This window comes from Anabrus simplex, chromosome 1 (genome assembly GCF_040414725.1).
Source record: "Anabrus simplex isolate iqAnaSimp1 chromosome 1, ASM4041472v1, whole genome shotgun sequence".
NCBI classification, from domain to species: domain Eukaryota; kingdom Metazoa; phylum Arthropoda; class Insecta; order Orthoptera; family Tettigoniidae; genus Anabrus; species Anabrus simplex.
Window position 1 is genome coordinate 1,241,993,716 of NC_090265.1, and position 26,215 is coordinate 1,242,019,930.

A 26,215-nucleotide genomic window follows, 5' to 3' on the forward strand; every position below is an offset into this window, starting at 1 on the left:
ACTGGAAAACAGGTTGTAGGTTTTCATTTTCATTCGCCGAACACGAACCAAGTTTAAAGATAGTCTCCCAATCTACACACGGGAATTTTTGGGAACACATAAGGATTTGGCACTGAATGGGGCAGAGGCTTTCTATTACCAACATAAAGCACTGTTTCTTAAATAGGAAAGATCCCATCACCTCTAGAAAGGAACAGTTTGAGGGTCTATTTTTAGTCATCCTGAAGAGGCTGAGTGTAATCCGTTAAAATTCCCTTACATGGATTATAAGTTTCGGTGCCAAAGCCATAAAACACCAGCTAAGATGGCAGAAAACTAAAATGCTAGCTACTTGTCCATGGGGATGTATTTACAATTTTCTTGTTGACTGTAGATTTAGTTCTTTTTCGAATCAGATGGACAGTGGTAAAATATGCCATTGGTTACATGTACTAGAATACATGATACCTTTTCACCAATACTGCGTCCGACTCGTTGGCTGAACGGTCAGTGTATTGGCCCTCGATTCCCGGCCGGGTCGGGGATTTTAACCTAAATTGGTTAATTCCAATGGCACGGGGGCTGGGTGTATATGTTGTCTTCATCATCATTTCATCCTCATCACGACGCGCAGGTCGCCTACGGGAGTCAAATAAAAAGACCTGCACCTGGCGAGCCGAACCCGTCCTGGGATATCCCGGCACTAAAAGCCATACGACATTTCATTTATTTACCAATACTGCTTTGATTGGGTTAATATGCTACAAGAATATATGAATTCTGGTACGTTCACGAATATTTGGTTATCAGTCCTGAGCCAAGTGCTACTACAGAAGTCAGAACGAACTAATCTTGTTAGGTTATTTTCTTAGAACTTCATATTTAAAATATTGTATTTCAAGTTATTACAAATTTTAGCAATCACGAATTGGTAGTTTAATCTTCGTAAAAGTTTGAAAACAACTGGAGGGGATTTATGACAGTACCTTCAGCTTATAGTACCATACCAAGTTATTGTGCGCCGGCTCAAAAGGACATTCTCAAGATATTATTTCATAAAATGTCTGGTTCTCTCTGCAATTATGGTTAATTCCTCCATAAATCGTTAAGAAACATCAACATCTTTCATTCCAGTTGAGGTACGTATCGTTTTACTGGCATGCAGAAAATTTAAGAATAAAGTCTCATGACAAGATTCGTAATATTGTCACAGCAACATCCGAAGGAGTTGCCAGTCCTTTCACCTTCGCCTAACAATAAGTAAAATGTGATTAAAGATAAGTGATTACTTGCCTGCAGCCGAGTACAGCGTGGGCATCCAGTCTGTGATGTGGACAAGCTGATGGGACACCGTTCTCGGATGTGTGAGTTTATTGCTCCAAATACAGGCAACCGTCCGTATCGCTCCTTCCCACGGTGACCCCTTCATCTGTGGAAGAGAAATGGAGGAAGCTAATTGCTAGACATATTCCGAGTACAACACAAACTACACAAGAACCTCCTTTATCCGGATTAAGTGGGACCGGAACTGATCCGGATGATCGAAAATTTGGAAAATCCGGAAAACTAAAAAACAAATACAACACATGTAATATACTATATTAACACACTAGCTGATGTACCCATGTTTCGCTACGGAATTCTACATTGTACACAAAATTCTAGGTTGAGTGTATTAAATTGCATAGCACTTAACGTTACCCTAGAAACGCGACGGGGAAGTCCCTAAACGTCTTTTCTCATATGAAGACTGCGTTAGGGAATTTTCATTGTAATGGTAGGCTCTCTTGCCTACCATCAGTCACAATCAGGTTGGGGAGTTTTCATTATAATGGCAGACACTCACCCTCCACCTGCCTTTTTTATTTCCTCAGAAAGGCCGTTTTAGTAGTTTTCCCAACTGAAATGAACATAGGTCAATACAGTGAAATCAGTAGGAATGGCACGATTAAAAGCAATGCTTTCATATGAAATTCTCGATCAAATGAAAAACCACACAATTTCTCACTTTTAACGAACAGTTCTACGCTGCCGATCTAACAGTCCAAAGTTCCAGAGCTGGAATGACCAAGCCGCAGACAGCCGTGATCCGTGAACACTCTTCGTCTTATTTCGGCCGGGTGGGGGTGTCTAATAGTGGAGACTCCCTTTTATTAATCTGTTTCCTAGGAGTACCCGATGAGTCGCAAAATCCCAGTTCACTACATAGGCAGCAGAAAAATCTATCTGACTTGGAGGTAAATTTTTCCTCCAAGCCAGAGGAGAAACCCCCTCTTCCCTGCTAATTTGGAATAAAATGAATGTAGAATTTAATAAAAGTGAAGAGGAAGAAGCTTTTCATAAGAAAGGACCCTTTTCAGGTTGAATTTTGAGTTATTTAGTGAATTGTGGTGCTATAATTTGGAATAGGTCTAAATTGTAATTCTAGACCAGATCATACTACTACTACTACTACTACTACTACTACTACTACTACTACTACTAAGTGAGCCTCTGCCTTAAGTATGCACACGGCTCATTCAAACCAGCCCCTCAGAGTAGGGATCGATTAGCTGGAATACTATGATGAACCAGTCTGTTACGTACCCGCAGTATCAGAAAATGTATGAACCAGAGGAATCACCGATCCGGTCGAAAATCGAACCTAGAGCCCTCTCAACCGAAGGTCAATACGCTGAAAATTCAGCCAAGGAGCCGACTCTATGTTCCGTTACAAAAGCAACGAGTATAGAACTGCTGTTATGTGTTCATTACAGGCAACATCAAGATTTTAAATGGACGAGGATTGGCAATAGGCTATGGTTTAGCTACAATTGGACAGCTCGGCACACTGAACGTCAGTTGTAGTCACACTTGAAGTGTTGAAGGTAGTCGTTGCAGTCATTCTTGTTCAATAAACTCAAACCGAAAACATTTCTGTACAAGGTTACATGATTGGTTTCTGAGTTGAAGTTTTCCGTATCAAACGAAACATCTTAAATATTGAGTAACACGTCCCCTTGCTACGTGTAGGGGATCCTGCTTAACATCGTGTTCTTTTACTCCATGTCCATGTGTGCGTGTTTGCGTGCGTGTTCATTTCTGTATGTGTATTATGACCTTTCAATGACCTGTAGCAATATGTCGGCCGGTCATTGAAAGTCATAAGTGAAATGAAATGTATATCAATGACTTGGAAAAAGGTGTAACGTGTCAATGTGCGGCTTACGCGCATATTTATAAAAGAACCGATACAACTCGTAAGTGTAGAATAGACATAATGGATGAGAGCCGGTGGATCGAACTCAAGACCCCGTGGTATATGTCGAATTACGTCAAGATCAGCTTTATCTACAAGCAAGAGCTCAGTACAATGTCAGCATCAGCTGAGAAGAATGTGGCTAGACATGATATCTAGTTTGAAGTTGTAAAGGGGGCCATGGATTAGCATGAAACTTCATATGGCAAATCATCTAATGGGCCCGTGCTGACGTGCTTCATAGTAAGAAGAAGAACAATAGTGTGTGTTTTCCTTTAGCAACTTCTATGATGAAGGTTAGAGTTGTTATTCAGTTCCTCAAATGTCAAAAACACATGTATAGCTAGCATAGGATTTCTCTGCTTATGGAAAGCAACTTATTATTATTGTAAATAATAATGGAAGGAGTTCGTGTTTTACTTACTGATTACTGTATGAAGGAAGATAATTGAAGCAAGCTGAAAGATCTGGTTCTGTAATTGATAAACATAAAGAATAAGCCCAGATATAAGTTATATAATAGCCAAAATCATTTGCAAACCTCGAATTATATGTTTCCTCAGGCCAGTATCAAACTGGAATAGTGAAGATACAATTAGTGTGAAATTGTATTCCTAATTATATTGTACAAGTTTCAGGTGGCGGCCGGAGATGTTAAATCACTATCTGACCAGGGAATGTAAATGAACAACATGAAGTGCTAAACCAATATAGTGCCCTGGCGGACTCAGGCCTCTGCCGGAATGGACGGAATTACAAAAATGATGATTAAACCGCTGCGGAATTACCATGAAGAAGCCAGATAAGTTATTGTACTTGTCTATCTTTTGCTTTCCTAGAATGCTTTAGTAGCGTTAGTCCTTTTGTCAATGTCACGTAGGTGACAAGGGGGTGTTAACTTGAACGATCTAACAGATTTTCGGTTGTATTTGTCGGGTTGCGATTGATCATACGTGGGTAAATATTGTATGCCGTCAATTACCGTGGATGAGACGTTTTACTGCGTTGTGTCCGTATTATTTATCGCTGTGAAACAAAAATAATATCATTTACTACAGGTAAGTTGCAGTGTGACAGTGTGTGTGAAATATTGGTGCGTGATCTTGGTATAATTCCATGATGTGATATGGAAGTTCATTAAGGTGTATTAGGTAATGTTCATGTATAATGTTAATAAGACTCTTCCTTAATATTGCTTGTGCAGTTAGGATGTGATGATTTTGTGCGGTATACAATGAGATGACGAGCGTAGGGTCGTCATAAAGCGTGGCGGACACGAGATAATTTAGGTTGATTTTTATGGTTTGCGTGTCGAATTATATTGAGTTTCGAGACGTGTTAAGTTGTTAATGGTGTTGTTAATAGAATTTCCGCCGCATATTTTGTGAGATGATTGACAAGCTAGTCCAGCGTTAGGCATTGGTATTGAAGAGAGTCATCAAGTACATGAATTAATAAATTAAGATTCGTAGTTGCAAGTAATGAAATGTTGGAATATGCGCACGATTAGGGTCTTAAAATGCAATTCAGTGATAGTTATGTTTAAGATCAGAGTCACCTATTGCGATCGATGTACATGTAGTAGATGCTTATAGTAGATTCATGCTGTAGTAGCATTTCAGCTGACGGTGAAGGCAGACCTCGACGCAGTCCAGACGGCACCAACTTATATTTTCATGCCAGTAGATAGAGATTCATTTCAGGTGCAGCCCAGCAGCTCGATGGGTGGAAACGACGTGCATTTTACTCATTTATGTGTATTGTGTTGCCATGTGTGATCATTTATAAATGCTGAAATCTGTTGGGGGGGTTCAAGTTAACCGATATTTAGTTAGTCAGATAGGAACAATGATAACTATGAAAGGCAAGGCGGAGTAGACAGGTACAATTAACATTTGCGACGGCGAGTGAATGACATAATATGACCCGATAGACTTTGGTATATCCATAAGATTCTACATTTCTGTGAATTTGTGTTAAATAATTATTTCCGGTTTATGATGGACAATGCAAGATGGACTCGGTCCTTATTTAATGTTAATGAATGCATATGATTTATTTTACGTTGTTCATTTCAGTTGTTCATATTCAATCAATTGATTTTTTATTTTTTAATTAAAATGTGATCCTTCCAATTTCTGTTGCGATTTATTTGAAAACTTTGCCTTAGTGTAGAATTTACATTTTATGATTGGCAGTATCTATAGCTCAGTCGTCGTTATCTGAATGTGACCGAATACTCTTCGAAGGGCCATGCCCTGAGTGGAGTATCATGCGAACCTTCTGAATACTAGTCGGCAAATAATTTGATAGTTCATGGTTATCTACAAACCACGGCGTCCACGAACGGTCACATAGTGAATTAGTGTTTTTGGTCGCCCACCGTTGGGCTGAGTATTGACGAGTGAGCAGGTTAATATATTATATTTTGATTGTCAATCGCGAGGCATTGAACGAAAATAATGATGTATTTTGTCCGCTCGATGATGATGCGTATAGTAGGCAACGGAGCGATGATGGTAAAGACTTAGTTTGGCAATGGGAAGTTGGAAGGATAAATTAATCAGGGTCAGATTATTCGTTCATTCATGTGAGTATGGTAATTATTCGGTCATTTCGGTATGAGCTTGGGTTCGTCAGGGCTTAATCAGTGAATTTTGTGGCTGCTAAAGCAATAGTGATAGGTTAGGTGATATTTGAGGAACGTAGGATAAAGACATTTACTGCTTGAATATCAGTGTTATTAGTAATGGCGTCATTAGCGAAAGTAAAGTTACTGCTAGAAGAGTTAGCGGGTAGATTGACGAAAGTGCAGGAATCCCAGGAAACGACCGTTAATGAAATGCGGAAAGAAATTAGAGAGTCGCAGGGAGTCGCATTAAAAGAAATTAGAGAATCGCAGGAAATGTCGGCGAGCGAAATGCGAAAAGAAATGAGAGAGTCACAGGAAATTGCAGCTATTGAAATGCGAAAGGAGGTTAGAGAGTCACAGGAAGCAGTGGCAAATGAGATGCGAAGAGAAATACGAGAAAGGCAGGAGGAGACCAGTAGAGAGATTAAAGAGAATCAGCGTGTTGTTTCAGAATTAGTCATGCAGAACTCAAGGGTGATGCAGGAAGAAATATCAGCACTAGGGTCGCGAATAGCCGAAATACAGGCGGACATACAGGAGGACATGAAAAGCTTGAGAAGTGAGGTGACAGTAGCAATAAATGAGAATAGAAAAGAGATTAACGAGAGGTTCACCGAACTTCAAGCTGAATTGAAGGTCAACGTGAACGATATTCAAACACAAGTTGACCGTGATATTAATGAATTAAAAGAAGAAGTAATTATTATGCAAGGGAAAATTATCGAATCGGATACTAGTTGGGACGATAAGTTTAGGAAAGTGACTGAAAATATTGAAGAAATCAATAGAGGAGTTCATGAGGAGATGGATACGGCGAAAGAACACATTAATAGTAAATTTCAGTCCATTATTGATGAGACAGATAGAAACAGGACCCAAACGGATCAGCAGATAAAGAAATTAAGTGACGAGTTGGAAAATGTACAGAAGAACATCCAGAATATGAGGATTGATTCTGAAACAACCAAGAAACTTGTGTTGACGACTTTGGAGAAACAGTCATCGGTCGATAATGAAAGGAAAACTGAGCTAGACTATCAGTTTGAAATACCGGTATATAACACTGACAGTAGTGAGAATAGTGTTGCGCATACGGCGAACGGAACCCAAATAATAAATGTAATACGCACAAACGAAGATAGACCAAACAAGTTCACCGGAAATATAAAGTCGGGGATGACTCCTCGAGGGTTCATTCGAGAAATCGAAGAGTATTTCCGCGAGGCAAAAATAATGCCGGAGAGGCAATTAAAGGCAGTGGAACGACATTTGGACGGAGCACCACTGATATGGTACAAAGCGTTCAGGTACATTTTTGAAGACTACGCCGGATTTAAGAGCGCGTTCTTAGAACGTTTTTGGGGAATTGATGTTCAACAAAATGTCAGATTGGAGCTGTATTCAAAAAAATATTCTCTCAGCGGACCGAGTTGTTTCTCGGACTATTTTACCATGCAGTTTCACCGTTTGAAAGAGCTTGACTCACCCCCAACGGAACTCGAAATGGTGCGAGCCATAATTAAACAATTTCCATCTGATGTTCAACGGTTGATGACAACAGCGAACGTACAGTCCGCGGTGCAAGCAGAGGCAATTTTGAGGCAGCTTGACAGCACAAACACGCAAGTCGGAAATAGAATAATAAGGCATGTAGATCCAGTGGTAAACGTCGCAACAACAGTGGAACAGGAAAATGAATGTCGGGGGAATAATCAATGCTACTGCATGAGGAGAGAGAAGCAGGAGAGACATGATAATTCAGAAGACAACCAACGCGACCGGAGATGGACATCATGTCAGAATGGTAATGGAAGATATCCACGGTTTAGAAGAGGAACACGTTGGGGTTACCAACGAGATAGATGGCCGTACCGGAGGAATAGAAGTCAAGGAAGGATAGGATATAGAAGTGAAAATCGAGAAGGAGACGTTGACCAAGAAAAGAAGAAATATGTAGAAGAATTAAAACGCCAACAAGAGACTAAACGTTGGGAAGAAGCGATAAGGAGTCAAGAGATGAACGCAGATTGCATTGGTGCGTCGAGTCTCGAGTATCAGCGGCAACAAAGAAAGGATGCTGCAGACCGGATGCTCAATCCTAATGCAACCTCATTTGATGATAACTCCCACGAGAGGAATGGTGTGAAAAAAAAACGCCAAATTAGAATTTAAGGAGAATAAGATAGATTTCAAACAGCAACTGAATGAGCAACGTAAAGGGGTGATTGGAAACATAGAATCTTGGGAATTTGAACCCGAAGAGTTGTTGGAAGACCGCCAATTGGGCGAATCTGAAATTAAAAGAGGACTTCCGGTCATATGGGTCACAATATTAAGTATTAAAATTTACTCGTTGTTGGATACAGGCGCCAGTATTAGTATTATTTCAAAGGTATTATTAACAGAACTCCAACGCAGAGCACGAGTCCCCATAATGCCAGTAGCCAACATAAAGATAAGAGGGATTATTCTAGATAAGGTTGCCAATTGTAAGATGCAGACGTTCCTTCCAGTTGAGATTGGCAAAGTTACATTCGAACATCCATTTTTGGTAATGGATAGGATTCAACATAATGTCATAATTGGATCAGATTTCATTAGGGAAAATAATATTATTATTGATTTAAATAGAGAAGAAATCCGTATCAGATCTAACGATGGAGAACAAGTACATGTTTCTGCTAGAATCGAGAATAAGAGTGTAGGTGAACTGCACAAAACTATGAACGTCTCGGTAGAGGAAGCCATGCGGATAGCAGATGAAATTATGGAGAAGTACGACCCGGAGGATCTGCAAGAATCGACCTTAGATGATGGAATTGGAGGCACAGCTGAACAGAAGAAAATGATTGTTGATCTGTTGAGGAAGTACGATAGGGCTTTCAAGAAGCAACCTGGAGTAATTAAGAATTTCGAATACAAGATTCTGGTGAACAATTGGGAACCTTTTAAGATGAAACCATATCCAGTACCTGATAAATACATGCCGGAAGCAAGGAAGGTCATCCAGGAAATGGTTGAAAACGGAATCATCTCTAAGACACACTCTCCTTATTGTAGCCCATTAGTGGTGGTAAGAAAAAGCAACGGATCGATACGTTTGTGCTTGGACGCGCGACAATTGAACCTGAGGGTAGTCCCTGAATATGATAAGGCTCCGTTGATTAAGGAAATTATCAAGAAATTTAAAGGAATGAGGTATTTTACAATATTAGACCTGACATCTTCGTATTACCACATTGTTCTGGAGGCGAAATCAAAATTGTTTACCGGTTTCTTATTCGACAATCAGGCTTATGTGTTCGAAAGGCTTCCATTCGGTGTCCGGAATTCAGGGGCCGCTTTGATCAGAGCTCTAGACAGGAATTTGGACCCTGCAATTAAAGAATTTATTACTATGTATGTAGATGACATCGTTCTTGCAACCGCAACCTTTAAGGAGCATGTCTGGAAGTTAGAACGGTTATTGGTTAACCTGAATAAGGCAGGCTTCAAAATCAACAGGAATAAATCAAAATTTTGTCAGCCGGAGATCCTATTCGTAGGACACGTGATCGATGGGACTGGTGTAAAACCGAATCCAGTGAAAATTCAAACCATCCGTGACTTTCCTATGCCAAGAAGGATCAAACATGTCAGGCAGTTCCTAGGAATGACAAATTTCTTCGCCAATCATTGCCCAGGGTATACAGATATCGTAGCACCGCTTCAGGACTTGTTAAAGATCAATAATCGGTGGCACTGGGGCGAACGACACAATGACGCGTTTATTAAAACGAAAGAATTGATGATTAACAGCATCAAACTTGGGTATCCTAATTTCAATTTAAAATTTATCATCCAGTCGGATGCATCGCTTGTTGGTGTAGGAGCAGCTTTATTCCAGGAGGATGAAGGCGAGAATGGTGCAAAAACATACTTGGCATTTGTGAGTCGGAAGCTGCGCTCCCACGAAACGAAGTACACAACGACAGAGTTGGAGATGTTGGCAATCATTTATGCTTTACAGACCTGGAAAAAGATCATTTATGGGTACCCTATAGTTGTTAGAACTGACCATAAGGCTTTAACATTTGTGTTGAAATCGTCGTTATCCAGCGAAAGGGTCTCTAGATGGGCATTATACGCTCAACAGTTTGATATGCAAATGGAGTATTGTCCGGGGAAATCAAACATTTTAGCTGACAGTTTGAGTAGAAATCCTCCGGAAGACGCACGAGAAGTGAACGCGATAGAGATGACAACTGAGGACGAAGAGTGCCTGCAAGAATTGAAACACCTATCTGAACTGCAGATGGATGACAGATGTTTAAGATTATTGATCGAACAGTGTCAAAGGGTCGACAACACGCCAGACAATCAGGGAGCAAATACACCAATGGATGAGTATGTTTATGCTGATAACTTGCTGTATAAATTTATAGATAAAGAAAAGAAGAAGTTAAGAGTGGTCGTTCCACGGAAATTAAGATGCAAGTTAATATGGTATATCCACCGCATGATTGTCCATGGAGGAGTCGATAAATTAACAGCAACAATTAGTGAGACGTTCACGTGGGTTGGTTTGAGAAGATCGGTTAGAAAGATCATTAAAACATGCGACATTTGTCAACGCGTGAAACATAGTTCGACCTTGCTCTACCAACAGCCAATTCCCATAATACCTGAAAGTCCCCGGGAAATCTTCGCAATGGATTTGTATGGAATGTTACCTGTTAGTATGCGAGGAAATCGGTTCATTTTGGTAACTTTAGATCTGATGTCAAAGTTCGTATCGTTGCAACCAATTAGGAAGGCTAATTCGAAGACTATCATCAGGGCTTTAGAAAGGCAGATTATACCCGAAATGGGAAAACCAAGGTGCATAATTACTGATCACGGAACCCAATTTACTTCAAAGGAGTTTTCCGAAGCCATTGAAAGATTGAATATACAGCACAGATTTAGCTCAATCAGGCATCCGGAATCGAATGCCGCCGAGAGGATTATGCGCGAGATTGCAAAGTACTGCCGAATTTTCTGTCCGGAACGTCATTGGGCATGGGCGACGTTTCTACCAACAATCGCGGAATGTATTAATGACACTTGGCATGAATCGATTGATAATATCCCCAGCGTTTTGCATCTGAACCGTTATCCTCAACGTCCTTGGAATGAGATTATTAAGAGACCCATGGATGAATTACCCCAGGCTGGAGAAAATGTTCGACGAGCGCGGCTATGCATGGTGAAACAGGCGGATAAGAGAACGAAGAAAATGAGATACAGAAACTTCCGGAAACCGCTAGAAGTTGGGACTTATGTGTTGATTAAGAAACCTGTTTCTTCTGACCCTAAAGCAAGGTTCTTTTCAAAGTTCGCCCCATTGTATATTGGTCCGTTTAAGGTTATAGAGGATCTGGGCAATAATGCTTATAAGATTCAGAGCTTGAATTCTAGAAATATGTCAATATTCAATTCAGCAAATTTAAGACAATATTATTTCCCTGTTACTGATGATGATGAAGAAGCCAATCTCGTTTTTGAGGATGATATAACAGACGATACCTTGAGTGGAAACGATCTCACGAGCGAGGAAGTAGATGTTCATAAAGCTGATACCAATGCATACTTCTGAAGATGAATGATGAGACGTAGCAAATAAATACACGGGTTTTGATCTGAGTGATAAGCACGAGTTGTTCGGAAATGAGGCCTGGAAGTATTGATATTTTAAGAAAGGAAGGATTTAGCCAGTCAAAGACTGATATAATAAGAAATTTCTCCCCATGTTCGAAATTTCTTCTCCAAGTAGAGGGGGAATATGACCTTTCAATGACCTGTAGCAATATGTCGGCCGGTCATTGAAAGTCATAAGTGAAATGAAATGTATATCAATGACTTGGAAAAAGGTGTAACGTGTCAATGTGCGGCTTACGCGCATATTTATAAAAGAACCGATACAACTCGTAAGTGTAGAATAGACATAATGGATGAGAGCCGGTGGATCGAACTCAAGACCCCGTGGTATATGTCGAATTACGTCAAGATCAGCTTTATCTACAAGCAAGAGCTCAGTACAATGTCAGCATCAGCTGAGAAGAATGTGGCTAGACATGATATCTAGTTTGAAGTTGTAAAGGGGGCCATGGATTAGCATGAAACTTCATATGGCAAATCATCTAATGGGCCCGTGCTGACGTGCTTCATAGTAAGAAGAAGAACAATAGTGTGTGTTTTCCTTTAGCAACTTCTATGATGAAGGTTAGAGTTGTTATTCAGTTCCTCAAATGTCAAAAACACATGTATAGCTAGCATAGGATTTCTCTGCTTATGGAAAGCAACTTATTATTATTGTAAATAATAATGGAAGGAGTTCGTGTTTTACTTACTGATTACTGTATGAAGGAAGATAATTGAAGCAAGCTGAAAGATCTGGTTCTGTAATTGATAAACATAAAGAATAAGCCCAGATATAAGTTATATAATAGCCAAAATCATTTGCAAACCTCGAATTATATGTTTCCTCAGGCCAGTATCAAACTGGAATAGTGAAGATACAATTAGTGTGAAATTGTATTCCTAATTATATTGTACAAGTTTCAGGTGGCGGCCGGAGATGTTAAATCACTATCTGACCAGGGAATGTAAATGAACAACATGAAGTGCTAAACCAATATAGTGCCCTGGCGGACTCAGGCCTCTGCCGGAATGGACGGAATTACAAAAATGATGATTAAACCGCTGCGGAATTACCATGAAGAAGCCAGATAAGTTATTGTACTTGTCTATCTTTTGCTTTCCTAGAATGCTTTAGTAGCGTTAGTCCTTTTGTCAATGTCACGTAGGTGACAAGGGGGTGTTAACTTGAACGATCTAACAGATTTTCGGTTGTATTTGTCGGGTTGCGATTGATCATACGTGGGTAAATATTGTATGCCGTCAATTACCGTGGATGAGACGTTTTACTGCGTTGTGTCCGTATTATTTATCGCTGTGAAACAAAAATAATATCATTTACTACAGGTAAGTTGCAGTGTGACAGTGTGTGTGAAATATTGGTGCGTGATCTTGGTATAATTCCATGATGTGATATGGAAGTTCATTAAGGTGTATTAGGTAATGTTCATGTATAATGTTAATAAGACTCTTCCTTAATATTGCTTGTGCAGTTAGGATGTGATGATTTTGTGCGGTATACAATGAGATGACGAGCGTAGGGTCGTCATAAAGCGTGGCGGACACGAGATAATTTAGGTTGATTTTTATGGTTTGCGTGTCGAATTATATTGAGTTTCGAGACGTGTTAAGTTGTTAATGGTGTTGTTAATAGAATTTCCGCCGCATATTTTGTGAGATGATTGACAAGCTAGTCCAGCGTTAGGCATTGGTATTGAAGAGAGTCATCAAGTACATGAATTAATAAATTAAGATTCGTAGTTGCAAGTAATGAAATGTTGGAATATGCGCACGATTAGGGTCTTAAAATGCAATTCAGTGATAGTTATGTTTAAGATCAGAGTCACCTATTGCGATCGATGTACATGTAGTAGATGCTTATAGTAGATTCATGCTGTAGTAGCATTTCAGCTGACGGTGAAGGCAGACCTCGACGCAGTCCAGACGGCACCAACTTATATTTTCATGCCAGTAGATAGAGATTCATTTCAGGTGCAGCCCAGCAGCTCGATGGGTGGAAACGACGTGCATTTTACTCATTTATGTGTATTGTGTTGCCATGTGTGATCATTTATAAATGCTGAAATCTGTTGGGGGGGTTCAAGTTAACCGATATTTAGTTAGTCAGATAGGAACAATGATAACTATGAAAGGCAAGGCGGAGTAGACAGGTACAATTAACATTTGCGACGGCGAGTGAATGACATAATATGACCCGATAGACTTTGGTATATCCATAAGATTCTACATTTCTGTGAATTTGTGTTAAATAATTATTTCCGGTTTATGATGGACAATGCAAGATGGACTCGGTCCTTATTTAATGTTAATGAATGCATATGATTTATTTTACGTTGTTCATTTCAGTTGTTCATATTCAATCAATTGATTTTTTATTTTTTAATTAAAATGTGATCCTTCCAATTTCTGTTGCGATTTATTTGAAAACTTTGCCTTAGTGTAGAATTTACATTTTATGATTGGCAGTATCTATAGCTCAGTCGTCGTTATCTGAATGTGACCGAATACTCTTCGAAGGGCCATGCCCTGAGTGGAGTATCATGCGAACCTTCTGAATACTAGTCGGCAAATAATTTGATAGTTCATGGTTATCTACAAACCACGGCGTCCACGAACGGTCACAGTATGTTCTGTTAAGAGGGGAGAAGAATAGCTACGTAAACAGTGCTTAATTAACCTCACTCTCCGTTACGATCACGATCTACAACATCCGAGGTTTGGAGCATAAGTCATGGCCACAAATAGCACAAATGCGGGACCTTCCAGACAAATGGAAATACAGAGATGAGAATGGGGAGCGTGAGGAGCTGTGGAATATACTGATAATTCCGAATACGTTTACCAGGTGTAGGATATAAAGCGAAGAAAGTGTTAGGCATTAAAATCCCTGCGTTACATAATGTTAATTCTCGGAGAGTACAGTAACCTCTACGATAAACGCTCAGAAAAGTCTGCTAGATTATCCACAACATGTTGCCAACGATGCGGCAGACGCCGGACCAGTCGCCTCACCATGTGTGAATTTTGCAATCTCATATTTTTTTACGTGGCCTTAAGGTACAGCCCCAGCATTTGCCTGGTGTGAAAACGGGAAACGGAAGACCGGTTTGAGAGCATCAATGGAGAAACCAACTTCGCCAGGGTAGGGATTTGAATACGAATCTCCGAGCTGACAGGACGCTACGGTGACACTGGCTGAAACCCACGGTGTGCTTGTGGTTGACCTTTTTGTTTTCTTGGCATGGCTCTCAAGCCAGTATTAAGCCACGTGCAGATTTGGCAAAACCGCCTTGCAAAGCACATTTAAATTCGCCCGCGGAGTGATCTGATGGGCTAACTTCAGCAGCTGATAACATGACAACGGCGCTAGGTATCGAATTCTCTTTTTCAAATTATTTATCAGTAAGACAAACCCTCTAAAGCTGATATATATCCGGTTCACGTTGTTTCCGATCGTACTATGAGTGTTATGCTTTCCAGAACTTATGATCATTGTGTGCTAGCATGGCGCACATGTCAGTTGCCATGACTTATGCCCAAACCCTCGTGTTTTGGTGTCCAAACTACCGGTTTAACTGGGATCATCGCGCTGAGGTAATCTCTAGTATCGCGTACACGCAAGGATTATCTCTATTCGAGGATCTGGAGAAGATCGATACACAACTAGGACTGCCACCTCCCCGGGTTTGATCTTGAGTCTACGGGTTTTATTATCTCATCTCCAGTCTCCGGGTGAAACAAGAATTTATCTGGGTAATTAAGAAAAACATATGCTTAACAAGCCGGCCCCGTGGTGTAGGGGTAGCGTGCCTGCCTCTTACCCGGAGGCTCCGGGTTCGATTCCCGGCCAGGTCAGGGATTTTTACCATGACCTGAGGGCTGGTTCGAGGTCCAGCACTCAGCCTACGTGATTAGAATTGAGGAGCTATCTGACGGTGAGATAGCGGCCCCGGTGTCGAATGCCAAGAATAACGGCCGAGATGATTCATCGTGCTGACCACACGACACCTCGTAATCTGCAGGCCTGCGGGCTGAGCAGCGGTCGCTTGGTAGGCCAAGGACCTTCAAGGGCTGTAGTGCCACGGGGTTTCGTTTGGTTTATATGCGTAACAAAGTACGTACGTAAATGTTCCAAAAATGTCAAGCATACTGCATATTTTAAAACAGACCACGCGCGGGAGCCCGGATCCTTTGTGCCATTTTAGCCCTTCGACCCGAAGCCCCAGGTAGTCATAATTTCCCGTAGTGGGGTTTGTAAATTTTGAGATCGTGAAGTCTTAATGGGTTGGTAGGTAGAGCAAAAGGAGGGTGAGTGGTCACCCATCCAAGTGCTGACCATGACCAGTGTTGCTTAACTGTGCTTAACTGGGGCGACATAGCGGAATGAAGAACTTCCTTGGAAAGGGAGGGTTTGGAAGGAGGGACTGAGAGGGCTTGGCCGGGAGAATACTTGGTATGGTTTCATGGTGGATTTAGTTTATGATTAGTTACTTGGCAGGCATGGTAGGAGTTGCAGGGGTTGCTTGGAGAGCAATTAGTTGTAATATTAATTGCAGGAGGAGGGAGGGGTCTAGATTTAAGTTCTGTAGCGGGCTGAAGGGCAGGCTAGGGCCAGGGGGTGGGGGAATGTTACAATTTAGGCGCGGGGGCGGTGGTTTATGGGATTTGGTGTGCTTGAAGTGTTTGTAGTGGGTTTTGATTGCATTCTTGATGTAAGGACACCCGGAGAACGAGGCAGCGTGGCTAGCGTTACAGTTAACATACTTTGGCTGTTCTCTGGGGACCTTGCAGTCGGCGAGGCGGTGTGGACCTCCACATCTATTACATCGTGCAGCATCTTTGCAAGTAGCGGCAGTATGGTTCAATTTAAGACAGTTGTAACATTGGATTACTAGAGATGGATTTGGCGGTACGTGGGTTCGAAGCTGTGAGGTCTTAGGAGCAGGTTTGAGTTTACCTTTTGGGTTTTTGGATTTGGGTTTGTTCTTGATCAGATCTGGGTGGTTAGAGGTACTAGATGTAGGCATGTCAAGTGTTGGTTCAGACGAGGTGGAGGGGGTAGAGTCTTGAGTGGAAGAGGATAACGGCGGAAACAGAGTAGAGATGGTTTGAACTTCTTTGCTCCGGAGTTTGGGTGGGACAGTCTGGATTTCTTTTTCTCTGGAGTGAGTGAGGATCATTTGAGTATCGACAGTAGAAGTGGGTACGTGGTTCTTAGAGTTGGTAACCGGGTTGATGAGGATTGGATGGGGAATGTCCACTGAGTTTAGTTTGTTGAGAATGATGGATATTGAGCGGTTACGGTTGGGAGTGATGATCAGGTGATTATTGTGTGTTTCTTCAATGATGGCTATATGTTCTTGTATAATGGGTTCCATAGCCAGGATTACTGCTTGCCGGGTGAGAGGAACTGGACCTGGGTTAGTGAGTGGTACGATTAGGTATGAACACCACTTGGAGGAAATAGAGAGACTGATTCTGTACTTATATACTTAATAATTTTTTCTCAATGCTTTTCATCCTGCGCATGCGCCGCTGACTAACCGAGTGCAGAAGAATAAACCAAACATGCTATGAAATTCGCTATATTCCGTTACAGAACCAACGAGTACAGATTGCTGTTACATGTTCATTACAAGCAACATCAAGATTTTAAATGGACGAGGATGGGCAATAGGCTATGGTTTAGCTACGATTGGACAGCTCGGCACACTGAACGTCAGTTGTAGTCACACTTGAAGTGTTGAAGGTAGTCGTTGCATGCACTGTTGAAAATGAAATAGAAAATGAAAATGCTCAGTTTGTTTCCAGTCATTCGACTGGGGCAGGAATGGAATGAACGAAGCCCTATCTAGCGGTAAGGGTAGGAAGTGCCGGCTGCCGAATCTCTCTTAAAACAACAGACTTAGATATTACACTATTCGCTTACCTGTAGAAGATTCCAATTCACCAGTAACAGTCTCTTCAATCGTCAATGCACTTGTAGACTTCCTGTCAAAAATATTGATATTTTCGGCAACTTTTCAATTTCTTTGAAATGTTGTTCTTTTAATTTACGTTTTTTGGTAACACTATGATATTTTCTATTCATTTTACTTCCGATCCAGATATTAGCTTGCGAGATCTAGGCAAACTTTTAATTTTCATAGCTCCCTAAACACGGGATATATGTCCATTCCCTACTCTGATCCGACCCCAACGTTGTTATGTTTGTGAGACCTTTGCCCGGTTTTACGACCGAATGCCCTTCATGACACGAACCCTGTGTAAAATGATATATTGAATAATTACGTGTTTCTGCACTGGTTGGCAGTGTGCTGTGCTGCGTGCATAATTTGAAGATCTGAAACAGAACCCCATTAGCTAAATAATACTATTATTGATTTTATGTCCCAATAACTACCTTTAAAGTTTTCGGAGAAGCCAAGGTGGCGTAATTTCGCGGCAGTTGTTTTACGTGTCAGTAAATCTACCGTCTTGAGGCTTCGTACGTGAACACGTTGAAATATCGCTTTTACTGTTTGGGCTAATCGGCTCGACACACAGCTGAAGGCCGTTACTCTGGTTACTCAGTCATAAACTGCTCATCACAACGATATTATTGAATCCTACATGTATTTATTATTATTATTATTATTATTGTTCCGAGAAAACCGTGGAACAGCAGAGGTGAAAGAAGGTGCGGGCTGGAATAGGTCTCAACTACAAAATTAAAGTTAATTTAAAACTTTAACAAAGGTTATATTTTCTTTTCAAAATGAACAAATAACAACAACAGAGTAACAGGTGCCAAGTAGCAGGAAAACAAGTTAAGAAATTACATTTGCTGGGGTTCAAGCCCCGGGTGAATAATTAATGAGCTCCAAGCTCCAATTTACCAATCTGCAACCAGACTACCTGGGGCAGAATTCCCCTGAAATCAAAGAGCACTTGCTCTCACCAAACACATTCCGGCCTTCTAGAGGCACTCAAAACCTAATTCGAAACGAGCGAACCGGCTCTCAGTTACTCACGCCTATTTAAGGCATCCTCGACTTTTACAATCACTTGCCTGCAGGCACAACTTACAAATTTACACAGGGGTATCATGTACCCAATCTACTGGGCTTACTCAGAAAAAGGAACAGGTTAATTACATGGCCCAAAATACCAAATTGACTGGAGGCGTAGCTTGCACTCCTAATACACTTTTTAAAACCTACTTGGCACTAGGCCGCTTACACAAGGGCTAATCCCATACTAAGGGGGTGACTCGTATAAGAAAACTTTATTACATTAAGAAAAGAAGAAAATCGGTAATGAAAACGTAGTCACCTCAAAACCATATGAGTGGGAGCTCGAGAGGGAAGGCACTCTCTATCCCAATTTGTAGTTAAAGAGACGGAATTTTTACCAAATGTCTTTTACATTTTAAAGGTAGGTTACATGAGAAAAGTTTCGAACCTGCCCCTGGGGTTAAACTGCTGAGCTAGCAAGAAATAAAGTTATTAAACGGCCATTACCTTGTTGATGAAGTCCTGCCCGAAGAAAGAGGCGCTTCCCGCCCCCTGATACATATTCACACACTAAGAAAGATGTCGATGGAGTGGCGATGAGCCATGATCCTCAGCTGTTTTATACCCACAAGGAAGCTTCGAGACCTTTCATGAAATAAAAGCGCCACACCCCTTTCCTTTATTGGCTAACATCAAAAGTTACACACAACATGAACAAGAAACCTAGGATTGGAGGAAAATTAATTTAGAAAATTCGGGATTGGCTGAATTCAAAACAGGCGGAAAGAAAGGATTTATATTGCCAACCCACAAACCACAGAACAAAATTTAGTAAAAACAAAACTTAGGAATGCAATGTTTCTTCAGAAGATTACATTCCTTAATACCAGAGTGCGTTATCATAGTTTTTGGTAGAGACATCTGTTAGAGAATGTCCCAACTTCTTGATACGGATCAAACAAACACAAATCGAAATAGACACAGTTCAGAACACTTCAAAATTACCAAATTTACAGAGGTGACATCTTCCGAGAAACCGTTGAGTTAATACAGCTTGTTAAAGTTCAGTCTTTCTCCTGTAGAGGAGTTTCAACTGGCGCAATATTTGAACTAGCGGCGTGGAGGTGTACCGCCCGGTACAGACCTCCCCCCCACCCCCAAAAGTCTTTCCAAGGGGTGACACCGAAGAAAACAAAATTTTGGTTTAAAACAAAGTCTCAGTTTTTTTGCTGATGAATGGAAGAATTTAGAAGAGAAAAATATAACTTTTCAGTAGTTGGAGGTCTCAGAAATTGTTTGATATAGGTGGGTGCGACGAGATTAAGTGCAGTTGTAAACCATTAGTAGTAGATTTTGATGAACGGTCTCTATGTTTGTAGTAGTTGAATTCAGACAAAAACTTTAATTCTTGAAAGAAACAAATTTCCTAAGTCCACCAAATGTTGATTTGAAGGAGTATTTAATTGCCGAATAGAGAGTCAATGCAGCAGAAGGAGTACATTAGTTGCCGATTACTTTTGACGGCAAGACCTGCCACCGCTGCCTGTATCCAGAGGAGGCCGCACGGACCCCTCAAGTACCCTGAGATACCGCTCTCCCGCACTATGAGAGGGGTAGTCGTGCTGCACGCCGCAGATGCAAAGTTTATTTAGAGTCCACAAGTAGCTTGCGGGTGGTGCGCCGCACATCAGCCTTGGCCGGGAGGTGGGCTCCGGCGCGCTGTACACAGGTTGTCCTCTGTCCTCACTGGAGTGGAGTGGGCCCGTACCCCACCTCAGTGGCGGTACGGCGCCGCACGGCTGCGGGGGCACTGAAACAGTAAGATCTCGGCGGCAGAATTGTGTTGGACATTAATGTTTTTAGGGTACACGCCAGCGGCGTGGAAACTTTTATTTCATTACTTTTATTTTAATGCCACTGGTGTGGTTTAGCAGGAGACGGGAGCTTGGTAATGGCCTTATGGAGAGGACAGCAGAGTAACCTCCGCGAAGGTTTCACAAAATTTTTACAGAGCAGATAAAAAGAAAATGTAAAACTATAAGGGGCAGAAGGCCTAGGATTTAGAGAAAAATCTAACCTTTTGGGGTTCTTACAAGATTTTAAAGATCCACTGAACAATTAATTTACACCGCTTTCACCTGAAACAGGTGAAACCTAAATATTCTCTCGGTGGCTGGGTTGCTCACTAACAATGTCACCGGCGTTAAAAAATCCAAGACGGTACACGGCCCATGAAATCTGGGGGCAAGTTTGCCCGCGGGAACAAAATTCTTGACCATAACTTGGTCTCCTACCTTTAAGTTGGTGGGCCTCCGTCCACGATCATATCTTTCCCTAACCTTTTCATGAGAAATTTTAAGATTGGCCTTGGCCCTCTTCCAAAGATCTCTAATATTATCTGGATCTATTGCCTCTGGTAGAATATCACTAAGAGACCAAAGGTTAGCGAGCGGCGTGTTGGGTACGAACTTGAACATCAAAGAAGCTGGAGTAAACTTATGAGATTCATGAACCGCCGAATTCAAAGCAAAAGCTAACCAATGCAGGGACGTGTCTCACCTAGAATGATCTTCATGATGAGAGGCAATAAGAGCCGACCTCAGATTACGATTCACCCGTTCAGCTAGAGATGGTTGAGGATAGTAAGCAGAAGTAGTCACATGGATATGGACAGATCAAAACAGAATTTACGAAAGAGATTGGATGTGAAAGCTTTAGCATTATCTGAAACAATATATTGACACGGACCAAAAGAAGCAAAAATAGAATTCAAACAAGAAATAGTGGACTGAGCGGTAGCCAGCTTAGTCGGAAATAACCAAGAAAATCTTGTGAAGCCATCTACACACACAAGGATGAACTTGTTGGCATTCCCCTTTGAATGGGGGAAGAGTCCTACGTAGTCGATGTAAAGACGTTCCATGGTGTGCGACGCTTGCTGAGAAGACAAGAGCCCTTGCTTAGTGGACATGGTGGGTTTACTAAGCCAACAAGATTTACAAGCCTTTACTAATTCACGGATTTCTCCGTCCATACCCTTCCAGATGAACATTTCACGGATCTTTTCACGGGTTTTAAAGATGCCTAAATGCCCCCCTAATGGGGTCTCATGGTAATACTTGAAGATCATGGGCTGGAACCACAACTTTCATCTTCTTATCATGCCCCGACGGGAAACATAAAACACCATTCCTCAGTACATAAGGGACGACGTGTTCCCCAGAAGAAAGGGTTTCCATTATCGGAGCCAGCGTCGGATCTTCACGTTGATATTTTTCAATATCCCTAAAGAGCATGGGAGCATCTGTTAGAATGGAATTAACCTCAGGTAGTATGGACTCGGGAGGTGAAGAACTATCAACCTGTTCAGGGGTCTCTACCTCATTAGAAAACATACGGCTTAGTCCGTCTGCCACAACATTTTCAGTATCTCTTATATGCCTAACATCAAATTGGAAGGCCGAAATTCTTATGGCCCAGCGGGCTATGCGACCAGTACGACGCGGCCTACCTAAGACCCAACTTAAGGCTTGGTTATCTGTCTCCAAGTCAAACTTGACATGTTCCAGATAGAGGCGGAACTTTTCTATAGCAAACAAAACTGCTAAATCTTCAAGTTCGTAGATGGAATACTTGGATTATTGGGCCGATAATGTCCTAGAGGCATAGGCAATGGGTCTCCTCCCTAGTTCAGTCTCTTGAAGAAGGACTGCAGCTACCGCCGACGACGACGCGTCAGTTTGGACGATGAATTTCTTAGAGAAATCAGGCATGGCAAGAACAGGGGCATTACACAGAGCTAATTTGAGATCTTCAAAAGCGGCTTGTGTGAAGGTCCCCACTCAAATTTGACGCCTTTCCTACAAAGTAAGTTCAAGGGAGCCGCTCTATTGGCGAAATTTGGAATAAATTTCCTGAAGAAATTCACCATACCAATGAACCTGGCAGTACCTTTGATGTCCTTGGGAGATTTGAAATCACGGATGGCCTGTGTTCTATAATGATCGACTGCGACACCATCGGGCGACACAATGTGCCCTAGAAATGACATAGAGGGTTTAGCGAATGCAACCTTGGACAACTTTACCGTTAACCCTGCCTTACGAAGGCGACTTAGGACCTCTTTCAGATGATCAAGATGTTCTTCAAAGGTCTCAGAAAACACGACTACATCATCAAGATAATGATACAAGTAAACAAATTTGATGTCCGAGAAGACCCTATCTAGCAGTCTCGTAAGCACGGCTGCCCCCGTGTGGAGCCCGAAAGGCACGCGGTTGTACTCGTACAAGTTCCAATCCGTGGCAAACGCTGTCAGGTGTTTTAGATTCCTCTGCTAACGGTATCTGATTATAAGCCTGATTAAGGTCTGGAAGGGGCACAGATTGTAACACCACCTTCCGATTGAGAGCCCTATAATCAATCACAGGCCTGAAGCCACCTTGGGGTTTCGGGATTAGAAAAATAGGCGAAGAATACGCCGACTTAGAGGGCCGAATAATACCATCCTTCAACATCTGGTCAGTGATCTCCTTCAGGGCCATCATTTTATTCGGAGATAGCCTGTAAGACGGAAATCTAACCGGGATCGAATCCGTCACCTCAATCTTGTATTCAATAAGTCAGTAACACCAAGAGTATCCGAGGAAACCTCTGGAAACGACTGACACAACTTGCGAATACTCTCAGCCTGCTCCTCAGGTAGATGTCTAAGATCTAACAACATCTCATCCTGGGTAGGCGAAATAGATGAACATGATACAGAACTACATTTTAACAAAGGGATTTTGAAATTACTATCAAATTTGAAAGTGCACGACTTGCTCTGAAGGTCGAGCACTAGACCGGGGTGAGACATGAAATCAGCTCCCAATATAATGGGGCAAGACAAGTGTTTGGCCACAAACTGTTTAAATTTCCAAGTAAATTTAGATATACGTATTTTGGCATACAGAAACCCTAAAATTTCTAATGGAGAGGAGTTTGCCGAAACGCATTGAACCGAAGACGAACAAAACTCCGGAAGTTTACAAACAGATTTCAATTTGGAATACCATTCAGCCGAAATAATGGAACAAACACTGCCTGAATCTGAAAGAGCAGTTACAGGCTCATTATTCAGTTCAATTTTGAGGAAGGGAACGGGTGCGGGGGTGTCGGCAGCAATCCTAAGACATTCTTTGGGACATTCAAATGGTAATGTAGAACAGTTCTGACTTTTGCCTGAATTTTTGTCGGATTTAACCTGGGCTGAGCCTTGAAATGATGAATCTGCCGACTCAGCCGGAGCCACTAGTCACTTATGGTTATTGGTGGAAGTTGCACCAGAAGTTGAGCAGGAGGGAGTGCTGTTAGCATTAGGGCAGTTCTTGGCAATATGAAAAAACGCGCCGCATTTAAAACAGCCTTGGGATGACCCTGCTCCATTCCTTGTCCCACTAGATTTAATTAATGGACACTTGTTCCGAAGATGGTCAGGCGACCCAAAAGCATAACATTTACGGGCAGTGAAGTTTCGGCGAGGTGGAGGCCGAAAATTACTAGAGGATGGAGGGGGTTCTTTCGCGACACGCAAGGTATGGACGTATCTAACTCCTTCCGCTGAGACCGCCATAGCCTCTAGCTCGGCAAAGGTTTGCGGACGCGAAGCAAAACACGAGTAGGACCTGTACGACGGTGAAATTCCTTCCACAATGGCTTGTACAATCTGATCTTCAGGGAAGTGAAGAGCGAACACCCTGGTATAGAATTTAATATCTTGGATAAAGTCTGCCAAGTTTTCATTCAACCTTTGTACTCGGTAGTAGTACTTTTGAATGAGCGATGACCTAGCTCGAGCGGGGATAAAATTTGCTAACAGATGGGCATGGAAGTCTTCTATGGATGATTGTTCAGCAATTGCCCTGACTATCTTGTCTGAGAGAACACCAACGGAATAGGGATAAATAATTTGCAGAATTTGACACAGCGAAAGAGAAAACACAAGAGCATGATGCTGAAACTCAACTAAAAATCTTAGAAAAGCAATACCATCACTGGTGGAATTAACAGAAAACTTAGAAATACCCTTGAGCAGCATTGCTAACGGATGAGGCAAACTACTGAACCCGGGTGACGTAGTAGGAAGGGGCCTAAGTGGCGGAGAAGCAGATTCAGAAGGTGCATTATTCAAGACAAAGGGTGGAATGGATGTGCGACGAACGGACTCAGTTTCTAATGGAACAGAAGTTTGTCGGGCTTCTATAGGTTTTGTACTTTCTTCCCCCGCGGGAGAATGCTCCTCGCTGACAACGTTTACCAGAGTGGGTTGGTCGGATTTGGGGGGAGCTGCCCCAGTTAACAATCGGCTAACCTTACTGGACAAATCAGAAAGGTTTTCGAGAACAACACTAGCTTCCTTCCTTTGAATGTCATTCAACATTAGAGACAATAGATCAGTGACCCTATTATAAAAGTGAAACAATCTAGCTTGCACACGTTTAAGTTGATTAGGTGATGGATCATTTTCTTCAAAAAAACCAACTACAGATGCTAGCTCAGTAGTATTGTCAGTGATCGTGGAGAAAGCGTCGTCAATCTCTTTCTCGCCCAAAGTGGGGATGGATATAGGCAAATCGGGGGAATCTTTAAGCTTATTGGTGTCTATTATCAACCGTGCCTCCAGATTGAACATTCCTAATCGTTAATTCATAGATCAATTTCTCCTTGCGCAAATAGCCGGGATGGAGGACATCGCGAGGGCCGGACATGATGACAGAAAAAGTTTAGAAAAAAAATCCAGCAACTGAGAAAATTGTTAGAGTTCGAATCGGAAACAATGTTTAGCCATCAAAAGGGGCTAAATTGAGACCCATTCAACCACGCTCTGCTACCACTTGTTCCGAGAAATCTGTGGAACAGCAGAGGTGAAAGAAGGTGCGGGCTGGAATAGGTCTCAACTACAAAATTAAAGTTAATTTAAAACTTTAACAAAGGTTATATTTTCTTTACAAAATCAACAAATAACAACAACAGAGTAACAGGTACCAGGTAGCAGGAAAGCAAGTTAAGAAATTACATTTGCTGGGGTTCAAGCCCCGGGTGAATAATTAATGAGCTCCAAGCTCCACTTTACCAATCCGCAACCAGACTACCTGGAGCAGAATTCCCCTGAAATCAAAGAGCACTTGCTCTCACCAAACACATTCCGGCCTTCTAGAGGCACTCAAAACCTAATTCGAAACGAGCGAACCGGCTCTCAGTTACTCACGCCTATTTAAGGCATCCTCGACTTTTACAATCACTTGCCTGCAGGCACAACTTACAAATTTACACAGAGGTATCATGTACCCAATCTACTGGGCTTACTCAGAAAAAGGAACAGGTTAATTACATGGCCCAAAATACCAAATTGACTGGAGACGTAGCTTGCACTCCTAATACACTTTTTAAAACCTACTTGGCACTAGGCCGCTTACACAAGGGCTAATCCCATACTAAGGGGGTGACTCGTATAAGAAAACTTTATTACATTAAGAAAAGAAGAAAATCGGTAATGAAAACGTAGTCACCTCAAAACCATATGAGTGGGAGCTCGAGAGGGAAGGCACTCTCTATCCCAATTTGTAGTTAAAGAGACGGAATTTTTACCAAATGTCTTTTACATTTTAAAGGTAGGTTACATGAGAAAAGTTTCGAACCTGCCCCTGGGGT

The 26,215-nt window shown here is 41.7% G+C and overlaps 1 protein-coding gene across 1 annotated transcript in view; it reads right to left on the reverse strand.

Annotated features, from left to right (window-relative positions):
• LOC136877934 (arylsulfatase B) overlaps positions 1-26,215 on the reverse strand; it is a 289,271-nt gene that overhangs the window by 13,588 nt on the left and 249,468 nt on the right. The window contains exon 8 of the mRNA XM_068228776.1: positions 1,273-1,408. Coding sequence (XP_068084877.1) covers positions 1,273-1,408 — 136 coding nt within the window. The remainder of the gene's footprint in view (positions 1-1,272; positions 1,409-26,215) is intronic.